The sequence below is a fragment of the Lynx canadensis genome, chromosome A3 (genome assembly GCF_007474595.2).
Source record: "Lynx canadensis isolate LIC74 chromosome A3, mLynCan4.pri.v2, whole genome shotgun sequence".
Lineage (NCBI taxonomy): Eukaryota > Metazoa > Chordata > Mammalia > Carnivora > Felidae > Lynx > Lynx canadensis.
In genome coordinates this window covers 133,549,910-133,576,774 of record NC_044305.1, presented here as the reverse complement: position 1 = coordinate 133,576,774, position 26,865 = coordinate 133,549,910, and the positions used below count along the sequence as shown (strand labels likewise).

General features: G+C 44.1%; 1 protein-coding gene across 1 annotated transcript in view; it reads right to left on the bottom strand.

Annotated features, from left to right (window-relative positions):
• MBOAT2 (membrane bound O-acyltransferase domain containing 2) overlaps positions 1 to 26,865 on the bottom strand; it is a 127,699-nt gene that overhangs the window by 55,215 nt on the left and 45,619 nt on the right. The window contains exons 2-3 of the mRNA XM_030311689.1: positions 22,181 to 22,326; positions 16,663 to 16,740 (exon numbers count right to left, since the gene is read on the bottom strand). Coding sequence (XP_030167549.1) covers positions 16,663 to 16,740; positions 22,181 to 22,326 — 224 coding nt within the window. The remainder of the gene's footprint in view (positions 1 to 16,662; positions 16,741 to 22,180; positions 22,327 to 26,865) is intronic.

Genomic DNA, 26,865 nt, shown 5'->3' with positions numbered 1-26,865 from the left:
TGAGTTTTATTCTAAGAATCCAGTTATAAATGTAGTGGACTCTTAACAAATGTGATACTGTTCTCATTCTTTTTACTGTGTGTGCAGTAACACGTGCTGAGATACGGTGTTTCTGCAGAAGTATTACAATTAACAGTTTAATCTATCCTCAAATAACCAACACGTGATCAATCAACTATCTAGCCACGTGGTCTCTCCAAACCAAGTTTAAAAGCTCCTTCCCCTAATGGGGCGCCTGGGTGGCTCAGTCAGTTAAGCATCTGACTCTTGATTTCAGCTCAGGTCATGATCTCGCAGTTCATGAGACTGAGCCCTGTGTGGGGCTGCACTGACACTGAAGAGCCTCCCGGGGATTCTCTCTCTCTCCTTGCTCTCTGCTCCTCCCCTGCTCTCCCTCTCTCAAGATAAGTAAATATTTAAAAAAAAAAAAAAAGACAAAAGCTCCTTCCACTATTACATTTATAAGCACACCCGCTTAAAGACACACAATAGCCATTCTTCACATTTTAAGATCGCGTCTTATGTTTTCCTAGAGTTGGTTGTTAAAGATGTCATTTTGACTCAATACACTTGCCTTTTATAGAGCAACAGAAAGAACAAAAGATACAACTTCTCCAGTTGTATCTGCCTGCCGTCAAGTCAGGGATATTGTCACAATGTCTGACAGCCAATCGCTGAGTAACAGTGTCGGGTTTTGCAGGATTAGCTCTAACTGCAAGTCCTCCTATCCCAAGAGATACATGGATCTCCTCTCAGAATGGCTTTCCCACCCTTTGTAAAAACCGGTTTCTCAGATGTCCACATCCTCCACCACACCGAGCTCCTCGAGGACCTCAGCCATCCGACTCCCTCAGTGCGTAGCACCGAGCTTGACCAAGAGAAGGCGTTCTGTACGGTTCTGTCGTGTGGGACGTGTGCACGCGAGTGAACGGTACCAAGAAGATGAATACGGGGTACAACAGAATTGGTGTGAAAAGACCACCACAGGCCAGAAAGGACTAACAGCTCCCAGGATGACAATGCGGACACAGGCCCCAAACACAGAACAAGAGTGACACAGAGAGGATGGTGCTTCCCAGCTGAGCTGATGTGTACAGCCAAGAGTCAGTACGTCATGCTGTGGCCAGAATGGCACCCACCTAGCAAAACCTGGGAAAGACAACAGGAAATATGCTGACTTGGTAAAACAGGGTTCAAAGTATTCTGAAGGGCATGAATTTCTTGAATGAGTATTTTGGTCATTTTTCTGCGGGGATTCAAAGGTTTTTGAGCCACGAAGTAATAGGATGAAATAGTTATTCAGATCATAATTAAGACTAATTGATGTACATGATGGATTATAAGAGAAAGGTCTGGAAGTCACACGAATAGTTAAACAGTACGAGGAAATAAGCCCCGGCTCAGGTAGAGAATGTGAAAGAAAGTGCTAAGGATTTCCAAGGAAGAGTAAAAAACAAAACAAAACTCCAACTTCCTATAACATATGATCCATAGAAACTGAGAAGGAAAGGTCAGGTTTTTAAATTAGGGTGTCTCAAGAAAACACAGAAGCTGATTCCGGAGTAAAGAGTGATACCGGTTGGAACACCAGCTTGACCTCTTACCGGCTGTGACTTGAGACAAGTTCAAAGGAAGCCTCAGTCTTCTTTTATGAACAGTGTCCCCCCTGGATGATTACATTTAATTCCAAGGCTCAAGAGCCTTCACTCCGATCGGCAGGCCCATCTGACTGCCGGCCGGACACTGCCATCTCGACCGGCCTCTGCTTCTCCTCCATCTCATAAACACCACCACCCCGCCAGCGGCTCGAGCCACAAGCCAAGTCCTCCCTTTTCTTCATGCCCCACAGCCAACCCTCAATCCGGTCCTTAGTCTTGCCTCTAAAGTCCACCCCTCTGTGTCCGCCTCTCTCTTCGCAGTCCCCTCCCGGGCCAAAGCTACCAACGTGTGTTGTCTGGTGGGGTCTCCCGGTCCCTCTGACCTCTGCTCCTGCTACACATACCCTCCCAACAACCCCAGCTACACGGCTTCGGAACCACAGTCTGATGAAGTATGTCCCCCTGATGGGCTCCCACGGCACCTACAACTACAGTCCGCCCAGCCTGTCCCTCTGACTTCATCTCACACCACTGGCGCTCTTGCTCACAGGCACCAGCCAGACGGGGCCTCTTTCGGGTGTCCGACCACACCGCATGCTCCTGAGAGCCGGGCATGGGCCGCTCCCTCCTGCCCACGGGCTCTCCCCTGGTTGACGTGCATCATCAGCTCTCAGCTCTCTCCAGTGGCACCCATGTTATTTCACTCCTATCTCTCTCTGAAATAATTTCACTTCCGTATTTGTTTACCGGCCTATTGTCTGCCTCCCCCCTGCCCCTCTTTACCTTGAACTCCAGGATGGCAGGAACGTCACGGATCTTGTTTAGAGCAGACTACGGCACCAGCAGGTACGTGGATGTTGAGTGTGTTTGTTGGCTGTAGCCCCATACTACTGATTTTTAAATTGGGTTGTCTTAGTATTGAGCTGTAAGAGTCTTTATATACTCGGGATGCAAGTCCTGAATCACATATATGCTTTGCAAATATCTCCCAGTGACTTGCCTGTTTATTGTTTTGGAAGCGTCTTTTGAAGAGAAAAAGGTTTTCATTCTGATGAAGGACAATTAGTGAATTTTCTGGGTGGGCCATTCTTTGGGTGTCATAGGTAAGAAGTCTTTGCCTAACCCAGAGTCATAAAAAGCTCCCATATTTTCTTCTGAAGCTTTATAGTTTCCAGTATCACAGTGAGGTCTAGGATACATTCTGAGTGACGTTTTATGTATGGTGTGAGGGAAAGGTCTATGCCTACCTCTTCACATTTCAATTGTCCCAAAACCATGTGCTGCAAAGACCATCCTCTCCCAACTGAATGGCCATGGCGCTTTTGCTGAAAATCAACTGACCATAAATATATAAAGGGTTTGTTTCTAGACTCCCAATTTTGACTTATATGACCACCCTTACGCCATTTTCACAGCACCTTTATGACTCTACCATAGCGTACATCCAACTTCTGTTGTGCCTTTTCAAAAAAATTTTTTGTTATTCAAGGTCCTTTGTATTTTCACATAAATTTTATAATCAGCTTGTCAATTTCTTTTTTAATTTTTTAAATATTTATCTTAGAGAGAGACAGAGCATGAGCGGGGGAAGGGGCAGAGAGAGAGGGAGACACAGAATCTGAAGCAGGTTCCAGGCTCTGAGCTGTCAGCACAGAGCCGGACATGGGGCTCAAACTCGGGAACAGGAAGATCATGACCTGAGCCGAAGTCCGATGCCTAACAGACTTGTCAATTTCTATTTTAAAAGCTTTCTGAAATTTTTGTGAGATTGCATTAAATCTGTATATCAGTTTGGGGAAAACCACCATCTTAACAGTGGAAGTCTTCCATCCCATGAAGATGAAATACCTCTCCATCTATGTATGTGTGTATGTATGTATGTATGTAGGATGTATTTATGTATGTATATATTATGTATGTATGATGTATTTATGTATGTGTTATGCATTTATGCATGTATGTATGGTGTATTTATGCATGTATGTATTATGCATTTATTCATGTATGATGTATTTATGCATGTATGTATTATGCATTTGTGCATGTATGTATGGTGTATTTATGCATGTATGTATTATGCATTTATTCATGTATGATGTATTTATGTATATATGTATTATGTATTTGTGCATGCATTTATGATGTATTTATGCATGTATGTATTATGTATTTATGTATTATGTATGCATTTATGCATGTGTGTATGATGTATTTATGTATGTATGATATATTCATGTATGTATGATGTATTTGTGCATGTATGTATGATGTATTTATGCATGTATTATGTATTTATGTATTATGTATTTATGCATGTATTATGCATTTATGCATGCATGATGTATCTATGCATGTACGTATGATGTATTTATGTACGTATGATGCATTTATGCGTGTACATATGATGTATTTATGTACATGTGATGTATTTATGCATGTACATATGATGTATTTATGTACTATGATGTATTTATGCATGTATGCATGATGTATTTAGGCATGTATTATATATTTACGCATGTATTATGTATTTATGTATGTGTATTATACATTTATGCATGCATGATGTATTTATGCATGTATGTATGATGTACTTATGCATTGTGTATGATGTATTTATGTATGTATTATGCATGTAAGTATTATGTATTTATGTATTATGTATGCATTTATGCATGTATGTATATTTATGTACGTATGATGTATTTATGTATTTATGCATGTATGTATTATGCACTACGTATTTATGTATGTATGATGTATTTGTGTATGTATGTATTATGTATTTGTGTATGTATGTATGTATTTGTTTGTTTGAGTATGCTCTACGCCCAACATGGGGCTTGAACTCACAACCCCAAGATCAAGAGTCACACGCTCTCTGGATGGAGCTGGCCAGGCGCTCCCATTTAATCTCCTTTAATTTCTCTCAGAGATGTTCTGTGGTTTTCAAGTGTTACTGCAGTTCTTTTGTTAAATTTATTCCAAAATATTTTATTCTTTTTGATGTTACTATGAACGGAATTGCTTCTGTACCTCCCTTTTTGGACTATTTGGTATACATGGTGTTACCCCGCAGGACTCAGAAGCTGTTTTTCTTCAGTATGTTTTACATCGGTGCTACAGGCTGGCTAATATCTATCGACCCATCTCTAAGTTTACGGACCCTTCGGCCATCGCAAATCACTGTGTAGCACATCTAGTAAGTTTCTTCATTTCAGTTATTGACTTTTCAAGTCGGTTCAATCCGGTTCTTATTAATACTTTCTATTTTGTTAGTGATATTCCCTATTTGTTGACTCATGGTCATCATATCTTCTGTTACGTCTTTGAACGGATCCGTAACAGCCGCTTCGAAGTCTTTGGTAAATGCAACATCTGCATCTATTTAGAGACAGTTTCATTTGACTGCCTTTCCCTTGTTTGTCCTAAGTTTTTGTTTAAAACTGGCCATATTAAATAATACAGTAACTCAATTTTGATTGCCTTTTTTCCTTGAGCACTGCTGTCGTGCTGTTTTTGGGTTTTTTGCCAGGACTTCATCTGCTGAATCTTTCTCACCCATGGCACGTAGCAGCTGACGTCTCTGCTCAGTTTTTCAAAGACTTGGGTTTTATTTTTCAGCCTCGCTCTAGGGGTCACCCCTGTGTCCGCATAGCTCAGTGGTCAGCCAGGGCTTAGTAAGCGCTTAAGTCCAAATACCTTCAGCCAGCAGGGCACTGCCCTCTGCCTATGTATCTACATGTGGGTTGGAGAGCTCATGCACCAGTCCAGCACTTGTGAAGTCGCCTCAGCTTTTACTCTCCGCCAGGCCCTCTCGGGCCTCCCCACAGTGAGCGTCGCGTGGAAATCTTCTCAAGTCCCCTGATGGCTCTCTTATTTCCAGGATCTCCCTGTTCAATGCATGCCCCGCATCCGCAGGATAGCAGGGCTGGAGGAACAGCCACTGTGCGGGGTTTCTGCCCTCCACTCCAAATCCAGTCGGCTGCCTCTGGCCAGCCCTGCACCAGCAGAGTTACTTTGCCAAGGAGCGAGGAGTGGAGGGAACCTCAGACAAGAAGAGCACAGATCCCCACTATGCTGACTCCAAGTTTAGCAGTTTCTTTCAGTGGATAAATGCTTCTCAAAATGTTGTTTGTTTTGTTAAATTTCCAGAGCCCTAAAATGGTTTTGGTAAGTCTGTCCCGTCTTCTAACCGTTTTGGGGAGGGAAAAATTTGCCAACCTCTCTGTTCCTCCATAGCTGGAAGCTCTGTCAGTCAGGACGGGGTTTGGGGAGGCTGGCACAGAAACGCCGTACGTGCGGGAGGTACATCAAATCAAACTTCCAACACAGACCCAGACAAGAAGAAACCTCCCCATACCTGGCGAAGTCTTCACGGCAAGAGCAGATTGCCAGACCTCCCTGAGGACAGTGAACTGAGTTCTGTGCACAGGAGATCATCTCCAGATCTGCTACTCTAAGAGAGGAGTTGTGAAACACCAAAAACCCCACCTGCTTTACAAGCAAAGGGCAGCCGTACCACGTTCACACAGGATTCAGAGGTAGTGGGCACTTCAGATGCTGCTGTCCTCCCGAGGGTACAGTAACCCCGCTAAGGGGCACCAGGTTCTGGTGTCTGGTGACCAGAAGACACTCTTGAGTCCTCCCTAGAGATGTGCAGGCACTCTTACGTTCCTTGAGAAAACTTCACCATCCCTTGGGAAGTCCGGCCTTGCTGGGTGATCGCCCTGCTTTCCTGACCAGGTGTTCTCTCGGCCAGAACAAAGAGATCTCACTGAGCTACAAATGTAATAAAAGTCATGAGGGATTTGGGGTGTTCTTTTACAGAGCCTTATTCATGAGAAACTGGAAAGGAGCTTAGCTGTATTCACTGGACCAGATACAAATAGTGACACTGATATATGAAGTCACCCAGTTCTTTCCTGTCCTCACACTGTTTACAGAAGACTGAAATGAACCAAACCACCCCACTGTTGGTTTGGTTTGTAAAATCCAACTTTTGCTCCCACACCTGGCTCAGTAACATAATGAAAGTCACTTAATCGTTCTCAAAGTTGACTCAAATATACAAGTAAAATTGGGTTTTGGCTGCTGGCATTAAGCGAGATTCTCTCATCTTTCAAAATATAGACTTTTATAGTTTATGTCAAGATTTAAGGCCTTTGGGGGCTAAGTCGGTTGAGTGTCCAGATCTTGATTTCAGTTCAGGTCACGATCTCACGGTTCGTGGGATCGGGCGCCACATCAGATTCAATGCTGACAGCACAGAGCCTGCTTGGGATTCTCTCTCCCCGTCTCTGTCTGCCTCCCTCCCCCACTCACACACTCTCTCTCAAGAATAAATAAATATTTTTTAAAAAGATTTGAAACCTTCGGATTCTAGTTCAAAATATTATCTGATTAGTAGTCCCAACTCAGCCTGTCCTAGTAAGTCAATAATTATGCATAAACTTAAAGCTTTCAATAACATCAAGAGCTACATCTGGCAAACAATGGAATGACAGAATCTTGGGAGCAACTGAGAAAGACAATTATCTACAAAAAAACACATCCAGATTTCAGTCTGTTCTCGTTGCTACTACAACCAGGACTCTGAAAAAAAGAATGCTTGGAAAAGGCTTCACATCACCCCTCCCCGTCCCCAATTCAAAGATCTTGGGCCTCTACCAAGCAGAAGATTAGGAATCTGTCACTCTCTGTCCATCAGGGGCTGCATTTTAACACCGGGTCCCGACCCTCCCCTTTCCACCAACACAAAAGACCACGCATCTTTTTTCTATTACACTTTAGGGTGAAAAAATTTCTGGGAGAAAAGCAGGAAAAGGAAAACAAGTGATTCAATTAATTCTTCAAAGCTCTTAAAAGCAAGAGAGACTGTGAATTACAGTTTTCCATAATCCACATTTTGGCTCAGAATGCCAAAGATCCAAGAAGTGGGAACGGGAAGAAGGCACCACGAGAGCCGAGCCAGAGCTGAGCCGGTCAGGACTTCTCACAAGCGGGGACCTGGAAGGAGAAGTACAGACTTCAGCCTGCCCTCTGGTTGTAGGTTCGAGAAATCGGTCAGCTCGTGCCCAGAGCCCACTCGGCTGTGTTCAAGTACACATTTGGCTCGCTAATCTCTGGCGAGATTCTGAGGTTACAAATCGAAGGCGGCTCAGTCCCTGTGTTCTCAGGTTCCAAGTCTAGCACGGGAGGCAGACACGCACCGGCCACCACGTGCCCGCCACTCGCCCAGCAAGCCGCAGGGGCTCTGCAAACTGTACCTCACTGAATCTGATATGCCTGCATTTTCACGTTTTAACGTCTGTGAAATCAAGAATGCTCTCCCAACCAGCAGCAAGTAATCTTCTTTAGTGGTACATAAAATAACGGTATAATGGCATCTTGTATTTAATGAAATACTGTATACCTCATTCAGTCTCTGCTACGGTCCTATGAGGTACGAATTATCATTGCTCCTAAGGTACAAATGAGGAAAGCGAGGGTAGAGACGGGCTAAGTAACCCAGACGGTGCGACCACGCTACCGAGCGGGTGAGGACGGGGCGGGGTGGCTCTATAGCCGGGACCTCAAGCACAGCGTGACCCTGCCTGTGAACAGATCTGTACAGCACAGCACCACATGCGACCTCACAGGGGCCGTTCAAGGTGAAGAGGGCCTAATTCTGGCAGGAAGGGGGGAAGAGGAAAAGGGGAAAGGGCTTCGGCCCAGAGCTCACACGCTGTCTGACCGTCAGGAACGCAGGCTGCGGTGGGGGCTCCCGGCAAACAGAAAGGAACCGAGCGTGAGATGGCAGAATGTGTGCTCCAACTACGAATGGCTCATCACATCTGGGCCCGTCCGGGTCGGGGAGCGAGAGCCATGACCCAGAGCGGGCAGGAAGGCAGGGCAAAGGCACCGAGGCGCTGCCAAGTGGCCCAGCTGCAGAGAGCCAACGCGGAATCCGAGGCAGAAGGGAGCCACGGTCGGGCAGACAGTTAAAAAGGCCGTCGCGGCAGGAGAGCACGGGCCAGAGCAGAGGGCAGGCCGCCAGCGGGCAGACTAACGTGAGCGTCCAGGTCCAAAGCTGAGGAGCAGGATGGACTTGGGCATCAGGAGGGAAGGGACGGCAGTTAACGAGTGCTCATGACGTGGCAGGTGCCGTTTTAAATGCGTCACAAGTGTGTCGCCCCCAGAACAAGCCAAGAGGAAACCAAAGCACCAAGAGTTCCTAGTGACGGCCACGCGTGGAGGTGACGAGGAAGCAGCAGGGATCCCGGATGGGCCTGGGCTGCTCAGCCGGAAGACGACGCCAGAGAGAGCGTCAGCGAGGAAGCAGGGGGCCGAGGCCCACGAGGCCCTCCGTGCTAACGAGGGCTGGGTGCGGAAACGCACAGGGCAGGGGAAGGGCCAGCACCCTTCTCTGGCCGGGGGTGGAGGGGGGACACCTGCAGACAGCCAGCTCACGCCTCCTCCTCGTAGGGCTCGATCCCCTCCTCCTCCCCCTCTTACTACTTCTAAACACCTCACCCTGCATCCTTAAGGATCATCTGCCAAGAATTATCTTTACCTCCATCTCAGAACTTTTATTTATTAAATTTATTTATTTTGAGAGAGAGAGAGACAGAGAAAGAGCAGGGGAGGAGCAGAGAGAGAATCCCAAGCAGGCTTCATGCTGCCAGTGCAGGGCTGGAACCCATGGCTCGAACCCATGAACAGTGAGATCATGACCTGAGCCAAAATCAAGAGTCAGACACTTAACCAAGCCACTCAGGCTTCCCTCAGAACTTCTAATTTTTTTTTTTTTGATATTTATTTAGTTTTGAGAGACAGAGATAGACAGAGCGTGAGTGGGGAAGGGGCAGAGACAGAGGGAGACACAGAATCCAAAGCAGGCTCCAGGCTCTGAGCTGTCAGCACAGAGCCCGATGCGGAGCTCGAACTCATGAACTATGAGATCATGACTTGAGCTGAAGTTGGACGCTTAAGCGACTGAGCCACCCAGGCGCCCAAAACTGAGAATTTTAAAAATATTTAATTTAAGAACAACGATAAACCTATTACATGCCAACATAAACATTTTTGTGACAAATATATTTTCTAAAACCAAAATAAAATTAACGAGAAGAGTGGCAATGTTTTACGCTTGTGCAAGTCTCTGTAACCCCTGACTTAACAGATGACAGCTGAATCCGCAAGGGCTCTACTGCGGTATCACACAGCAGGCTGGAGAAAGCCCCATCCTGCACCCGTGAGAGAATGAAAACGAAAAAGGCAAATCACATCTAAATGTCGTCACAGAAACCGTCCTGACCTTCCCACCTCCTAGAAGGGTCTCAAGGACTCCTGGGGTCTCTGGACCGCACTCTGCAAACTCCTCATCGAGAGGGGGGCAGACAATGGCAGTCCAGAGGGACAAAGAGCAGAGCAGCCAGGTTAGCCCCCAGATCGGAAAAGAAGTGGGGACGCAAGAGAATCTCTGCCGCGTGTTAGCAGACACGAAAATTAGATCAAATAACAAATTCTGCTGGTGCCAGTTTCGTTTCATTGTTTGGTGGGGGAGGAGGGGTGCAATATATCAAAATCATGATCTCATTCCCCTCAATTCTGATATAACCTCCCTTTATCCGTAAAAAACACTGCTATAGAAAATATTATGCTAATAAACATATGTTCTATTGGTATTGGGGGTAGGAAAAATGACTTACTTACAGAAGCCATCAGATGAAGCCCAGGTAAACTAAGAAACTCACCCAAGAATTAGAATTACAAGCGTTAGCTTCCCAATAGTGTTCAAACGAAGATTAAATTATTTTACTTTTATACACACAGGTTAACAATGAAGGAAAACAGCCCTGAAATAAAATGGGTGGGGCACTGATCATTGCCCATAGAAAATCCACACACATACAGCGGGGGAAGAGCGGGGTTTAGTAGCTGGGTGCATAGGCTCTGGCACCGAACAGATTTGGTTTCAAACTCAGAGCCTGCTGAGGACCAGGGTATAGACCTGGGGGAGGTATGTAGCTCTGGGAAGCTGAGCTTACAGTCTGAGAGCACAGGGCAGTTGTGAGGACCAAATGCGAATTCACTTCTGCACTTAATGTGTATCTGACATAGAATTTGGATTTAATAAATGTTAGCTATTCATGGTAACTTAGCTATTATCAGTTTATTAGCGATTAAAGTTCTGTTGTCCTTTGGGGATTTTACCCTATTCACTTCTTAACTTTTATTCTTCCCTTTCATTGGATTTTATTTGCAATCCTTTAAAGTTTGTTTTCTAACCATTTTAAAGCTCTGGTGTTTAAGAAAAAAGCTCTGCATAGTAATCTAAATAACAGCTCTCTAATCACTGGGGTTTAAAAATCTTTTTTTATGTTTATTTATTTTTGAAGGAGGGAGAGACAGAGCATTAGAGGGGGCGTGGACAGAGAGGGAGACACAGAATCCAAAGCAGGTTCCAGGCTCCAAGCTGTGGGCACAGAGCCCGACGCGGGGCTCGAACTCACAGAGTGCGAGATCATGACCCGAGCTGAAATCAAGAGTCAGACGCTTAACCGACTGAGCCACCCAGGTGCCCCCTTCATGAAATTTACACAAAAGCTCAATTTTCACTGTAAAAAATAGATGCCCATCATTTTTATTACCCTCTATCTTTCCATAATTGCTCTAAAATGAATTATTTAATAAGCTAGCAACAAGTAGGAGGAGGTCAGCACTTTTTTCCCTACACAAATCAATTATTCAGAAGTATTTTAAAATTCTATTTCTTGTCACATTAAAACAGCATTTTAAAATCTGTATTTATTATGTACTTTATAAAGCCATTCACAATACAAAGGCTCAATGGTGGCTGCTATCCTTCCAAAAAACAACTAGGATTTTTGTGCTGTCTGCTAAACAGGTGAACGATTTTTGTTTCTCCAAGTAAAACACACACACACACACACACACACAACCTTGAGCAGAATTTCGGTCAATAAACAATCTAACAACATCCAGGAATTTCACAGATCTCCACGCGTGACAGTTACTGGTTTTGTGACTGTGTTCTAGTGAATTGGCCTTCTGGAACCTCCATTTCATGGTCTGTACATAAATTACACCCTCCCAACCCCTGTTGGGCGGTTAAATGGGATGTTTATAAAAAACACTCCGCAAGGTCACTGGCACCTGAAGCCGCTCCATCATTCAAATGCCAAAGTCAGAGTCCAAAGGCTCGATTGCATCACACTGCTTCTGACACCGTGAAGACAATGCTCACACATGTCAACACATGTATGGTAGAAACGCACCACAGGCGGTTCATCAGTTAGCAAGCCCTGATTTTCCAAAACCACTTCCCCATTTCTTACCTAAAAGTGAAAAAACAAACAACCCAGTCTCTAAAGCTTTTATCCTCACAAAACTTCAACAAGGACCACCTATTTTATGTAAGTTGCATGTGTTATGACGCATAACTGAATGAGTTTGCTCACCATTCTAATACATGGTTATGTGAGCTTTTTAATGTTTCTTTCAACATTCTGGCAAGGATTAAGATCTTAATGTAAAAGTAAAATTAGTTTTTATATTGGGAGGGGGACAAAACAGAAGAGACTCCTAAATATGGAGAACAAACTGAGGGTTACAGGAGGGAGTGTGGGAAGGGGGAGGGGGCTAAATGGGTAAGGGGCACTCAGGAATCTACTGAAATCATTGTTGCACTATATGCAATTTGGATGCAAATTTTAAAAAATTAAAAATAAAATTAAAAAATAATTAAAAAAAAGTAACATTAGTCTCCAGAAGTACCCAAAACCAGAAGATGAGTCCTTACACTTTGCCAATGACAAGCACTCTTATTTTTAATTATTATAATTTTCTAGTTATTTTTAATAATGCAAGAATTATTTTTTTAAAAAGAAGAATATATTCACCTAATTGGATAATATCTCCAAAACTTTTGTTTTTTAACTGATTAATTTGGAATAAGATATTAATCTGACATTTTAGACAGACCTGATGTGGCAGAACCTCATCGAACAAGCAATCTGTGCACATTTCTCTTTATTCTAACACATTCAGATGAATAGCACCACCCAAAGTAACACCTTTATTTACTAAGGGAGGTGTATTAGTCTCATTAGCATCCCTACATTGATGTAATCCCCCTACTTTATATAAAAACCCTGCGTAAGCCTAAGAAAAAAAAAAGCTTCCCTTACTTGCCCAAGGATGACTGAACCATCTTAACAGAGAGATCCAGTTTACGATTAGAAATAAACTTGGACTTCAAATACCTCCAAAAGAGACTGTATTGGTGAAATGGTATAAAGGGATCTGAATCACAGCCTTTCCTGAGTGCAGGATTTTATGGAACGATGCTATGTCCTCAAGATTCTTCAGAAATCCGACAGAACCTGGACATCCGATTACCCATCACCAAGTAATAATTTTTCCTCCCTGTGAGAACTGAGCATACTTAAAATCCTTAGACCCTAAGCACAATATGCCACAAGGCCACTGCACCTTTGTAGATAAAGATACCTGCAACTTTCTTCTACAAAAGAGTAACAAACACACAAAACTCACCCTTTGCTGGGGACCCTCTCCCTGTTGGCTCTCACTACTTTTCCTCAATCAACTTAGGGTATTTCTTTTCTAATGTTGCATCCTCATGATCATAATGCTTAGAAGCAAAAAGTTTGAGTCCCAGGTGCAATCAGACCCACCCACCTAGTTCTAATCCCAGATCCATCACTTACTAACCTGTTTCCCTGTGAAACAGATCTGACACAGTACCTCCAAAGGCTTAAGTGCCGGTGCATGTGCTTTGCACAGTGACTGATACACAATAATTACTGAAGCATTACCTATTATAAACAGAAGGTAACATAAAAAACCAATTTTGGGGCGCCTGGGTGGCTCCATCGGTTAAGCGTCCGACTTCGGCTCAGGTCATGATCTCGCGGTTTGTGAGTTCCAGCCCTGCATCGGGCTCTGTGCTGACAGCTCAGAGCCTGGAGCCTGCTTCGGATTCTCTGTCTCCCCGTCTCTCGGCCCCTCCCCTGATCATGCTCTGTCTCTCTCTGTCTCTCAATAATAAATAAATGTTAAAAAAAATTTTTTTAATAAAAAATAAAAAATAAATCAATTTTAGAATTACTTATGGTTTTACAACTGAAATTCAACTTCTAGCCCAGCAATACCAAAAGAGCCTGTATCTTTATCCCAAACCACTACAAGGCTTCCAAACATGGTCCACAGAGAGCATAAAAGAAAACATCTAAGAGTCCAGTTTCCTTCCTGCCACATGTTATTCCCTCTCATGGGAGGATAAGATTGTCCTCAGTGAAGTTAATATTTTCCCCAGAGTTCCTGCTGAGCCACGAACCACTGCTAATTAACTTCATGAGGACAAATTTTCAAGTGACTTGAGGTTTCTGCCTGCCAGATGCCATTTCCGAGATCATCATTCCTTCCTCATAGAGTTGGGGCAGTTCCTAACGACATTTTTATCCAGGAATCCATGCTGCAGGAGTCTTGTTAGTACTGGCAGGTAATAGGTGGAAACAAACCTGGACGGTCTGCTCTTTGGGGTCCTCCTGGACTGAGATAACAGCCAGAGCAGCTGTAACTGCCTCTTCTTTCCCCAACCCCACCCCGACCCCCGGGGCTGCTGCTCTACAAGAGCCTAAGGGGCAGAAGGACACGGAGGAAGGGGGCAGGAACCAGGAAGAGAGCTGTAAGTCAAGCCGTGGAGCGCTGTAGCAGGAACGAGTATAATCTGTCTGGAAATACGAAACCAAAAGCAGATGAAAAAAATACTCAAAAGCAAGAGTCACAAAATACTTATTCAACAGAACAGAAAAGATAACCTCACCTACCGAGAGCTTCTATCATCTATATGCTCAACAATGGGACCAAAAAATAAGTAAAAGATCCCCACCGAGTTCATTTTCTGGGAAGAAGACAGGATGAATTCCAGCGCACAGCACTCAGCGTGATGGCATTGAGCGCTTACAGCAAGCTCTGACATGGTATCAGGAGGAAAAATCCCCAGCAGAATATCTGTAACTAAGAATGACCTCTGAGAGCAGATCGTCCAGAATGTGAACAACTCTTCCTCCTGGCCGAACCCTGTATGCAAACAAAAGCTCACCTGGACACCCAGAGTACGAAGCAGGGAGGCATGTGCTCTTTAGCTGAGTCACCGGTTTAATCTCATTTAGACCCCAAAAAGTGAAGTGACTTGGCCAAGGTCCCAAAGCAAAGAGTCTGAATTCAAACCCATACTCCAAACCAGTGCTCATCCGGTCAACCACTAAGGCCATCCGGTGCAAGAGTCCGAATTGGGTCCCTGCTCATGACCTAGCCTGCTGTTTGTCATCATCCATAAAGGAGGCAGCTGAGGAAAGTATTTGTCAATACGTCTCAAGTCTTAAAAATACACTTCCGCATAATTTCTACTTAGCACCAAATATCTGTACTGTTTCCAACTGTTTCATTCTACTGAACATGTAGTGAATGGGTGACGCACACACAGTCTGGGTTTGACTACTTTCCAAGCCAGCCGCTCCCCCCTTTATGCTTCCCCAGCCCTGAGTACATTCTTCTTTTCTAACACTCATCGCAGTGCGATTGGGAGTGTGACAGTAAGCATCTCGCTGAGACAGAGCACGTCCTCGTGTGCAGCACTGGGTCCCAGCACAAGCAAACAAGTATCTGTTGTGCGACTGTCTTAACATCTCCAACCCAACGTGCATTTCACAGGGTAAGGACCCTATCTCCATTATCTGTAAGTTTCTGGAAACATCGAGGCAAACAAGATATGTTTGTTCAAATTGGTGGGGGAGGTGGGGCGATATAATGGTAAATTTAAAACTACTTTCCTACACCTCTTACGATATAATCCCATTCACAGCTTGGCAACCCGTCAGACAGGTACAAGTTTACTGTATATATCTACACCTTTTACGTTTTTTTCTCTAGATCATTTGTTTTGTTGAAAATTACGCGCCAAGTTATAACGAAAATACTTCAGGTGAACTTCTCTCAGTTAACGGGCTTTTCTACTCTTCCTGTTGTAATCATCCCACATTTCTGCTCTTTGTATTTAAATAATGGCAGTCCCTTTGTGCTGTGTTCCAGAAGTCTGAGAATTTTCAGAACTCAAAATAAGTTTTCCCATAGAAAAGTTAGAAAACAAAAAACTAACACGAAGGGCGCTTAGGTTCCCACGCCTGTCCACAAAGGCTTATTTAGCACATCAGAATAGCACAGAGCCCAGCCACACAGTGCTGCCTTCTCCGGGAAAATGCCTCCCTAATTCCAGGCGGGTATGCCTGAAACACACTTCTACTGCCCTTCCTCTTCTAAGGCCTACACCCACTCCCCCATTCCCATCCACTGTGCTTCCCTCCTCCCATTCCGCACTCCCCTCCCACCCCGGGGACAGAGATGGAAGGGAAGTCCAGCACCTATGTCCAGGTTCAAGAATGAGATCCGGGACTTTGCTGCAGGTAGAACAGGAGACAGAGCTACTATGCTGGCAGCCGCGAGGTGGAGGCCAGGGCTCTACAGGAGGCAGAGGCTGCAGCCCAGCAGCAAGGGCTCGAGGAGACTACTGGGAAAGAGCTTGCTGTCATGCAGAAGTCACGGTATCATTCATTCATTCATTCACTCATTCATTCATTCCATAAATGCTTACTGAGAACATACAACCTCCTAGGTGCTGCACTATATTCAGAAAACAAAACAGACACCATGTGCCTGCTGTTTTGCCTCCCAAGGGACATTTGAAACTATCTGGGAACATTCATGGGTGTCCCAACTCGAGGGGGAAGGTGGTACCAGCATCTAGTGGGTGGGGGCCAGGGATGCTACTCAACAGCCTGCTATGCTGCCCCCATGTCAGCGTTACCCAGCCTGAGGTGGCAGCAGGGTGGAGGCTGCCGGCTTTAAGCAATTTAGGACAGCTCCTCTTGAGAAAATTATCACAGTTTAGAAGGATTTTTAATGTAACAGAACTGAACTGTGATCTGATTCTATCAGAGTGAAATGAGCATTGATATGTACAAAGAGGGACACTTACTTGTGCATGTTCTCCACTCCTATGATGATCATGATACAGTAGGAAATTCCACTTTGTACGAGAAAATGTAAGGCATACCTATAAAAATAAGAGCACCGTTAGAAGAGGGACACCCACCCGCAGACATCAAGCTGGAGCCATTTAGGCTACAAAGTGCTTCTGTTTAACACGAAACATCCCCAGATAAAGAATAAGGAGTCTCACTTCCGCGGCCTAAAATTCTGTGAACACCTTAGAGGGAGTCCCACATCACAAGCCCCAGAAGAGCTGGGAAAATTAAACGAAACCCCATAAAGGCGCACTCAGTGCCCTGGCATGCCGCGTTTCCTAGCTACGTGAAAGCACTGTAGGGTTATGTGGCTCAAGGATTACAGCTTTTTCCATAACTCAAGGCACAATGACGAAAAGGTAATAAATCTGGATTTCAGAACAGTCCCGACAGAACATTAGTTATTTGTTTTCCCAAATACCTAAACTGCTTCTCCTAAAGCAACAAAAAGTACCAAATGGTAGTATTTACTACAAACCAGGTACCCCCAAATGTATTTATTCTGAAAACACGATGGCTCTAATCAAATAATCTTCTAATCCTTAACCTGCAGTCACCTATCCATAAAAAAATTCTGGCTAACGTGACACAGAAGTCCCTAGTGTTCTAATGTAGAGATCCACCACTGAATGAGAAAACTAACTTATCCATTCATTTCACAACATTCAGGCAAAACATGATGAACATCTCGGTTGCAAACTCAATCCAAACCATCCCTGAGATCACGCATATATGGGCACACACACAAACTTACAATTTCCTTTCCCCATCGGTGGCATGAATAATTTATGAAAAAAATTTTCATACCCTTGTATACAACTTACAATATAAACAAGGATCTTAACCTGTGATTAAAATTACTTTTTAACCTAATCATTATGGAGTCACAGGCACCACCAATGTGGAAAAGTTACTTAAATTTTTGAATAAATTTTTCCATAGATATATTATGAGAAGTAGGCGCCACGGCAGGGCCACAGAAGAAACATATTTTATCCTCTATACAGAGTATGCCAGTCTGTCTGTCTCCACTTCCATCTAACACACACACACACACACACACACACACACACACACACACACACGAAAATGACATCGGCCTGGAATACCACTCTAACTAGAAAGTCATAAGAAAGCAGAAAAACACGTATGAATATAAACTGAAACAGAAGGAAGCTTTAAAAACATTAAAACACACACTTTTCTATTTCTAATTAATTATCCACCTCCTATTTGTGGCCAGCATTGACAATTCACTGACACATCTAATGTGGAAATGCTGAAGAGGACTGCTAGATACATTAAGGGCTTTATTAACTGAGAGTAGAACTCAGTAAAGACATTCGTCTTGGGGTGCCTGGGTGGGTCGGTTGGTTGAGCGTCCGGCTCTTTCGGGTCAGGTTACAATCTCACTGTTCATGAGTTCAAGCCCCACATCGGGCTCTCTGCTGACAGTGCAGAGCCTGCTTGGAATTCTCTCTCTTCCTCTCTCTCTCGCTCTCTCAAAATAGATAAACTTTAAAAAAAAAAAAAAGACACTCATCTTAAAAAAATTTTTTGAGGACTCTTGGGGAAATATGTATTTTTTTCCTTTTCTATGAGTAAATTTCCTTGGAGCATAGGGATAGACAACAACTTTAGAAGCTAAGGGTTTCATTTCTCAAACAGCACCATGGTTCCTTATAGCACCTTCAGATGCCCCGTCCCCTGGCATCACTGTTCAGAAAATGTGCTTGGCGATCTTCTGGGGTGCAACATAACGCTCTGCCAGCCTCCTGTTGTACAAGCTTTTATTACTGTGACAGTTCAAGTTCATCCATATGAAGCAATCTGCGGTCGCCTCTGTTCCATCCACCTCCACGACAAGCATCAAGGTGCTTTTCCACTCACGTATATGGCACTGGTGGACTTCACAAGCACCCACATGCGCTCACCCCACTTGCTCTCCTTAGTAAACTGAGAATAAATACAGAGTGGCCACTTAGTATTTTTCAGGCTTAGGAGGTAATAATGAAAGGCGTTGACTGGGGAATCTGGCACACAATAAGCACTCAACTCTTAAGTATTATTAGTAAAGTAGAAATTCCAGATGGGAGGTATCTTAAAAGTCTATTATAATCCAACCCTCATCATTTTAGAGCTGGGGAAACTAAGTCCTAAAGTCACATACCTAGTTAATACCCTAACTGATGGTAAAACTCAAGTTGTTTCTTCCTGGGCAACTCACCCACTGGCTGACTCTTCAAGGGGCGGGGCGGGAGGGAACCCACACACTGGGCTTCATAGTCTCTCAAGCTGCCCGAGGACTTGGAAAACAAAGGGATCCTTTATCTCAAAAGTTCAGTTTGTTTTTAGATCTCACATCTTACTCATTTTGAATTTCAAATCACACACAGGTATAAATTTTACTTCTAGCAAAAAAGGACACAAGTTGAAAAAAGGTTGAGAAACGCCTCTCCCGATTGTTCAACTGATCTATACTGAGCATGTGTACTTTCTGACAGGCACCGTCCAGGGCACTAGGAATACAGACTCAATAGGACACAGCCTCTGTCCACGGAGAGCTTCCAGTATAGAGAGGAAGATGGGCAACTAACAGACGACGTGATCAATAACATACTGTGTGGTAAACACTAAAAAAGAGATTAGGAAACCTAAAATTGCCAATCTGGACCACCAACTGCACGATAATGACAGATGATAACTATGATGACGGCCTTGACCCTGGGTGATTCTCCAGGTTCACAACGAGCTGGCTACTGGGCTAATAAGCTCCTCTCTGTAGTATTACACCTTTGGGGTCTCATAATAATCACGGATTCCCTTTCACAGATAAGGAAATGAAGCCAAAAGGGTTTGAGTAACACGTCCAAAGTAAAGGGCTCCCGGTAGAACCCAGGTGTGACTTCAAAGTCTAAGCTCTGTTGCACTACCCTTCACGGTTATCAGAGAGGGTTAAATAAAGTGTAAGCAAATTCTCAACTTGCAGATGATGGTTTAAAAAAAAAAGCTGTGGGGCGCCTGGGTGGGTCAGTCGGTTAAGCGTCCGACTTCAGCTCAGGTCACGATCTCGCGGTCCGTGAGTTCGTGCCCCGCGTCGGGCTCTGGGCTGATGGCTCAGAGCCTGAAGCCTGCTTCCGATTCTGTGTCTCCCTCTCTCTCTGCCCCTCCCCCGTTCATGCTCTGTCTCTCTCTGTCTCAAAAATAAATAAACGTTAAAAAAAAAAAAAGCTGAGAGAAAACAGAAGTAGGTAAAGTAGCCAATGATATTTACAAAGTACTAACGTATGTCTTCCGAAAGGGAAGCCGTCAAAATCAATAGCAGCTACGATTACCGTTGAGCCTAAAAACACAGGGTGTTGAACTGCAAAATGAAAGGACACTCGACTACTTCCCTCACATTCCAGTTAGCATACAGTTATGTGAGCCGGGTGCAGAGACTACAAAAACTTCTCTTGGGGCGCCTGGGTGGCTCAGTCGGTGGAGCAGCCAACTCTCGATTTTGGCTCAGGTCATGACCTCATGGTTCTCGAGATCGAGCCCCACATCAGGCTCTGCACTGACAGCACGGAGCCTGCTTGGGATTCTCTCCCTCTCCCTCTCTCTCTGCCCCTGCCCTGCTCACTCTCTGTCTCTCCTGAAATAAATAAGCAAAATAAATAAATAAATAAGTTAAAAGAATTTCTCTTCCCAAAGAAAGGAATATAAAACATTTTTTCCTGCGAGAAAAAAAAAAGAAACAGAGAACTCTATTTTTAAAAATCCTGGTTATCACATGTAATTTGAAATACTAAAGAGTATAAATAAAGTCAGGCTCCTCGTGGCCCAGTGTGTGAAGCATCTGAGAAGGCAAGAAAACACCTGCTCAGCCCAGACCTCGGACGAAAGAGAGCATGCTTCCCTTGGTGGCGCCGTGTGTTGCAGGGCCCCGAAAGATGCTACTTACATTTCAATTTTCTACTCTGTTTACACTGACCACAACATGAATGGTGTCCTTGGACTTGGCCGCTCCGAACTACAAGCCTTCCCCAGCCCCTCTCTAAAATGTGTCACCCAAGTACTGAAGCACTGATGGGTGAAATACGTAGACTGGGATATAATTTTAATTCATCCAGAAAAATAAGTCGGGGAATAAATGAGAATGGAGGAATTTTCAAAAACCGCTCTAGCCGGGTGATGGGTATACAAGGGCTCATTATTCTCTGTGCGTCTGTACTTGAAAAGTTTCACAACAAAATTTTAAAATAAAATATACGGAAATACTACCCCCATGGCACGATTTAAGAGAAGTTTAAATTGAACCCCCTGAGAAACGAGGAAAACTTTGATGATATGTATTTGATGGCGTCGAGGAAGTGGAAAAGGCCACGGGGGGGAATTCAGAGGCCATCTCTATACCTCAAGACTGCACACAAGTGGCGGTGCCTAGCAGAGGACTGGCCACATGGCCGTAAGGTAGAGACTGAACAAATGATGCCTGTCTGATCTGTTATTAATTTCTAGGACACAACTGAATTGCCAGAGGCAAAAATCAGATCAAGAGATACCAGTAGCTTCCAACCCTCACCAGCATCAGAATCCACATCCTAGCACAAAGGGCCACGGATCGCACGCCCCACAACAGAGACTACAGAGCACACAGTGAGTGGGTCCTGCCCTCTCAGGGAATTTCTATCTCCGACAAGCGTCTGCAGAAGAGAGAGCCCGAAAGCCTCCTCCGTGAGCGTGTTAACCATGCGGCAAACGCACAAGCAGCGCAAAGCTCTCGCGTAAAAAGGAAAATCCAGATGAGATCACCAAGAAGCCCTTCCGCAGAGAGTCTCTGCTGCCTCGCCAAGACTGTGTCTCTCCTCCTGGTTTTCTCCGTCACACGACCAGTCACTGACGACACACGGGAAGTATGGTGTTTCTGTGCTTAAGGCTCTCAGGGAAGCCCCGACAGCTAAGAAGGGAGTGGACTGAAGGGAACCCATACATCTGACAGGGCAGAAGTAAAAGCTTTCCATTATACAGAACTCTTCCCCGTCAGACACAAACAAAATAAATGTCTTTTTTACTAAGGGCAGAATCATCTAAAAAATGGTAACAGAGTTCTATCAGTGGGTTTTTCCGGACTCTTCAAAGCCACTTGCCCAGAAAGAAAAAACTATTTTAAATGGTTTGTTTGTCTTGGCCTAAAAGATGTGCAGAATAGGTGAAAAGAACGACTCGTGACAGAAAAATGTGTCTGTATGTCTTTTTCCTTCATCTGTCCTATGTCATACATTATAAATAGCAAATTGCCCTCCGAGCCCAAACTGAAGACAGAGAGCCCATTCTCCACTCTCTGTTTTTTCTATGAAACATACAAATATAAAACCTGACCTGCAACATATAAGAACAGAACCCCACATGATGTATCTCTGTGCACACTCAATTCACAACGCTCTCCCAAGTCTTCATTTAAAGACCATCAAAATAATGACTTACCATCCAAAGCAAAAAAGTGCAAGATAAAGGCCCAAAAGGGTAGCAACGACATGTCTTATAAAACAGCTAGTTTTGCTTGAATGGAGGTAAGTTCGAAACCAAACGGCTGCTAGCAAGGCGAAGAGCTGGCACACGACAAAGTTGACCTGCAAAGAAAAATTAAAATTTCGTATTAGCAACACGGACTTGAATTCTTCACTCGCCACCACGCTTAAAGTCTCAGGCCCAGATCTTCTAGAGTTTACAAAAGAAACGAAACCAAAAGCAAGAACCGGGGCCTTCTTAGAGAGGACAGCCTCAAGGGCAGATGGGCCCGCGTGCACCTGCCTGTGCTCCAGGGCCAGGTGGCGTCCGGGGTGGAAAGGCCTGGGGTTGGGGGAGGCACCTGGAAGAATCTAGAAGATGTGGGGGTACAGACACAGAAAGAGCACAGGGTGCACCCTGTGGTTTAAGGGAAAGAGAATCTGGTCTTTATGACACAGGCAAGTTTCTCCAAATATGCCCTGGGTCAAGAACTGGTCAAGGCCCCTGAGGGTCTGGTGGAGTGCATCTTCTTCCACGTGGAGCTCCACCACTGAGGAACACTGGGAACCAAGTGCCTCAGCTCTGGGGGACCTCAGGGACGGGTTCAGAAGGCGAATGGATGGATGGAAACAGAGAAAGGAGGCTTCAGAAAGCAACAAGAAAAACACGGACCCTCAAGTCCACCAGCATCAGATTTTTGCTTCGTAACTCGCGGTGATGCTGCTCTTGACAGTGGGAACAAAGCGCAGGTGGCAACATCAGCCCGTAACACGCCTGCCCTGGCCAAACAGGGCAGAAAAGGCTAAGGAGAAGAATCTCTTACGTTATTTAAAGACTCAAGGGGCACCTGGGTGGCCCAAGGGGCACCTGGGAAGCTTAAGCGGCCAGCTTCCGCTCAGGTCATGATATGAGTTCACAAGCTCAAGCCCCACGTCGGGCTCTGTGCCGACAGCTCGGAGCCCGGAGCCTGCTTCGGATTCTGTGTCTCACCCGCTCTCTGCCCCTCCCCCGCACACACTTTGCTTCTCTCTCAAAAAATAAACATAAAAAAATTTTTTAAAAAAAGACTCAAGAAAAAAATCTCCATTTTTTTCTTATGAAAGATATTCTCAGAGACTGTTGAGGAAAATAGGTCTTTAAAAATCCATCTGACGTTAGGAACTTGCAAAAAACACAAAACAACAACGAAATCACTGTTTCGGGCCCCTCAACCAGGAACAAATCACACTATCTACATGTAGATGCTGCTATAGATCCATAGAGATGTCTCTGCTAAAGACACAGACAACTATGCGCTCTTTCTTGCATTACAAGGAGAAAAACAGTTGAACATTGTTGTACTTTGTCTAAGAGACCATTGTTCTTTGAAACAGTTAGACTCAATACAAGCAAATTGTCATTCCAACAGGTTCTAAGCACTTTTTCCCTCCTAAAAGGTTCTAACAATAATTTCTTAATTAAGCAAAAAGTAAATGCATCAGAAAAATGAATATTTTTGGAGGCGCCTGGGTGGCTCATTTGCTTAAGCATCCAACATCAACTCAGATCATGATCTCACGGTTCATGAGTTCAAGCCCTGCGTTGGGATCACTGCTGTCAGCTCAAATCCCGCTTTGGATCCTCTGTCTCCCTCTTTTCTCTCTCAAAAATAAATAAATATTGGGGCACCTGGGTGGCCCAGTTGGTTAAGGTCATGAGTCCAACTTCGGCTCAGGTCATGATCTCGCGGTTTGTGAGTTCAAGCCCCGCGTCAGGCTCTGTGCTGACAGCTCAGAGCCTGGAGCCTGTTTCGGATTCTGTGTCTCCTTCTCTCTCTGCCCCTCCCCTGCTCACCCTCTCAAAAATAAATAAACCTTAAAAAATAAGTAAATAATTAACATTAAAAAAAAGACAAATATTTTTGATATAAAAAACTAGTCATATCTGCAAAGCTTCTCACAGTTTAAAATTTTTCTTTCAAACATCCTTTAATTCAACAAAAATTTATAAAGCATCTACCATGGGCAAAGCATAGGAAAATCAAAAATGTGCAATTCCTAGTGCTAGGCCTGGATAAATTCAGAATCTAATGGGAAAAGCAAATCAGTACACAAGGAACTTCACCTCAATGATTAAAAAATCTTTTTAAAGGTTATATAGAAAGTGCTTTAAGAACACCCCACCAAAGGAAGGAGAATGAAGGGAGCATGAAGGAGCATGAAGGCAGGTGACATGAGTTCCTAATCATAGCTGATATCCACAGCCACATGAGCCATTGATCCCTGTGTCCCTACTTCCTCCTCTCTCCCCTCCCTTTCTGTCTTCATTTGTGTCTAATATAAAACAAAGCATGATAAGTATCACAGAAGCATCCTAGAGCCACTGACATACAGTGTTGTATCTTTGTGAATATCCCTTTCAACATTGTCATCTTACAGATAAAGAAAATGAGATCCGGTCTCACTCCAGACACTGAATCAAAATCTATGGGGGTAAACCCAAAAGTTGATATAAAAAACAAAAAACAACCCACATGTCTTGATAATCCTCAAGGTGTAAGAACCAACAGTGTTGGAAAATAGGGAAAGGGCATGTTAAACAAATAAACACCCAAACAAACAAACAAACAAACAAAAACAATGTGAAGAAGCCAGTGAGAAATGGAAATGAACACAATGTGGAATCCTGGGAGAGGGGGGTCTAAAGGGAGAGGGGGGTTGGAAAGCGAGGGCTTTGCACATCATGCTGAGGCATTTACAGGTGAGCCCAAAAGTACTGAAAAAAACACTGAAATTTTTTAAAATAAAAAAAGGGATGTGGTCCTGCAAAGGCAGGAACAGAATAAGGATAGGAGGCTACACATCCAGATGTCCAAATACCCGTCTTGAAAGGTCTTAAAGGTAAAACTTTCCCAAACTGAAACTGTATCTTAGTCATTCTTTCATGGGTGGGGAAAGGCTGGGGAGACCAGTGATTACTGGAAAGGGAGAGACAGCAAGAAAGAAGGAACAGAACTACAGTGTCTGAAGATCATCATGCACTGGGTACTTGAAACTGATTGTCTCATTTAATCCCCAGAACAAGGTGCCACTTTCCATTTTACTCAACCAACTCAACATCATTTATAATAACAGGTGGTACCCCCACACTCAAATCCAAGTCTGACTAGTTCTAGGCTATACAATGGGCTGCCCCTCCACTTCCAGAGAAAGTCTGAAGGTTAAGCTTGATCGCCACAGGCGAGACTTTCAGACACGATGCTATCTGCAAAATACCGCCATCCTATTTAACAAAACATCTACAACGGGCCACTTCCCATAGCTAATAAACTCAATTAAAAAGATCCTATGTGGAGTTCACACCCATTTGTTTTGACTTGTTACAAGTCAACCCTTTATACAAGCTTTCTTCTAGATGGAAAGAAAGACAAAAGATTTTATGTTCTTTTTTCGAAACTATTTTATTGAAATATACACACATGACCTGATGTGTCCTCAAAGAAACTGGCCCCAGTTATTTGGGAGTGGGGGAGGGGGTGGGAGGGCAGGCAGGATACAGGAAGAGAGAAGGAAGCCAAGATGGATAACCTTAGCTAACTTAAGACTTACTGGTCACATACCTCACCGGATACAAAAGAAGCCTTTTTTGAAAAGTTGCACAAAAAAAGCCCTCATAAAAGCAACAGCTGCAAACCTTCCCAAGGATGCTCTTTAAGGAGTGTGTTTTACACGAGCTGGTGACAGGAGTATTTTCTTCAACACCAAATGACGTGGCTTGACCTCACAATTAAGTGAGTGTCTAGGTGTTCAACTGCAAAGCCTACTGCTCATTTATGCCACTCCAGTGTAACAGCTACAAGAGTAACTTATTTCTTACGGACATCCAAAGAAATGCTTAATATCCCCAAATAAATCTGCAAACACGTTTAGGGAGAAGGGCCCGAGACGGGGATGTAGGAGGCTCCTGGGCTCGCCTCCTCCCGCCTGACACACGGCCCCTCAGAATCTACCGCTACACTCAGAGCGATTTATAACTGTGTGAGGTACTGGATGGTAACTTCCAAGGGTGATCATTTCACAATATGCCTACACACCAAGTCATTATGTTGTACACCTTAAACTCATACAATCTCTTATGTACTCATATCTCAATAAAACTGGGGAGAAAAGTAGGTCATTTAAAAGCTGTTTCAGGGGCGCCTGGGTGGCGCAGTCGGTTAAGCGTCCGACTTCAGCCAGGTCACGATCTCGCGGTCTGTGAGTTCGAGCCCCGCGTCGGGCTCTGGGCTGATGGCTCAGAGCCTGGAGCCTGCTTCCGATTCTGTGTCTCCCTCTCTCTCTGCCCCTCCCCCATTCATGCTCTGTCTCTCTCTGTCCCAAAAATAAATAAACGTTAAAAAAATAAATAAATAAATAAAAGCTGTTTCAAAGATACAGGTGCTACGAAAGAAAAGACTGGTAGATGTTACCATATAAAGATTGTTAAACTATGTATGGCAAAATGCAGAAAGAAAAAAAAACAAAACTCAAAAGATAAAGGAAAAGTGTGAAAATATTTGCATAACACGGGATAGAAAAAAAAAAAAGAGTCATTTACCTAATATACAAAGAACTTTTACATATCCACAAGAAAACTGAACTACTTAATAGCAAATTAAGCAAAAAGCATGAGCATTTACAAAT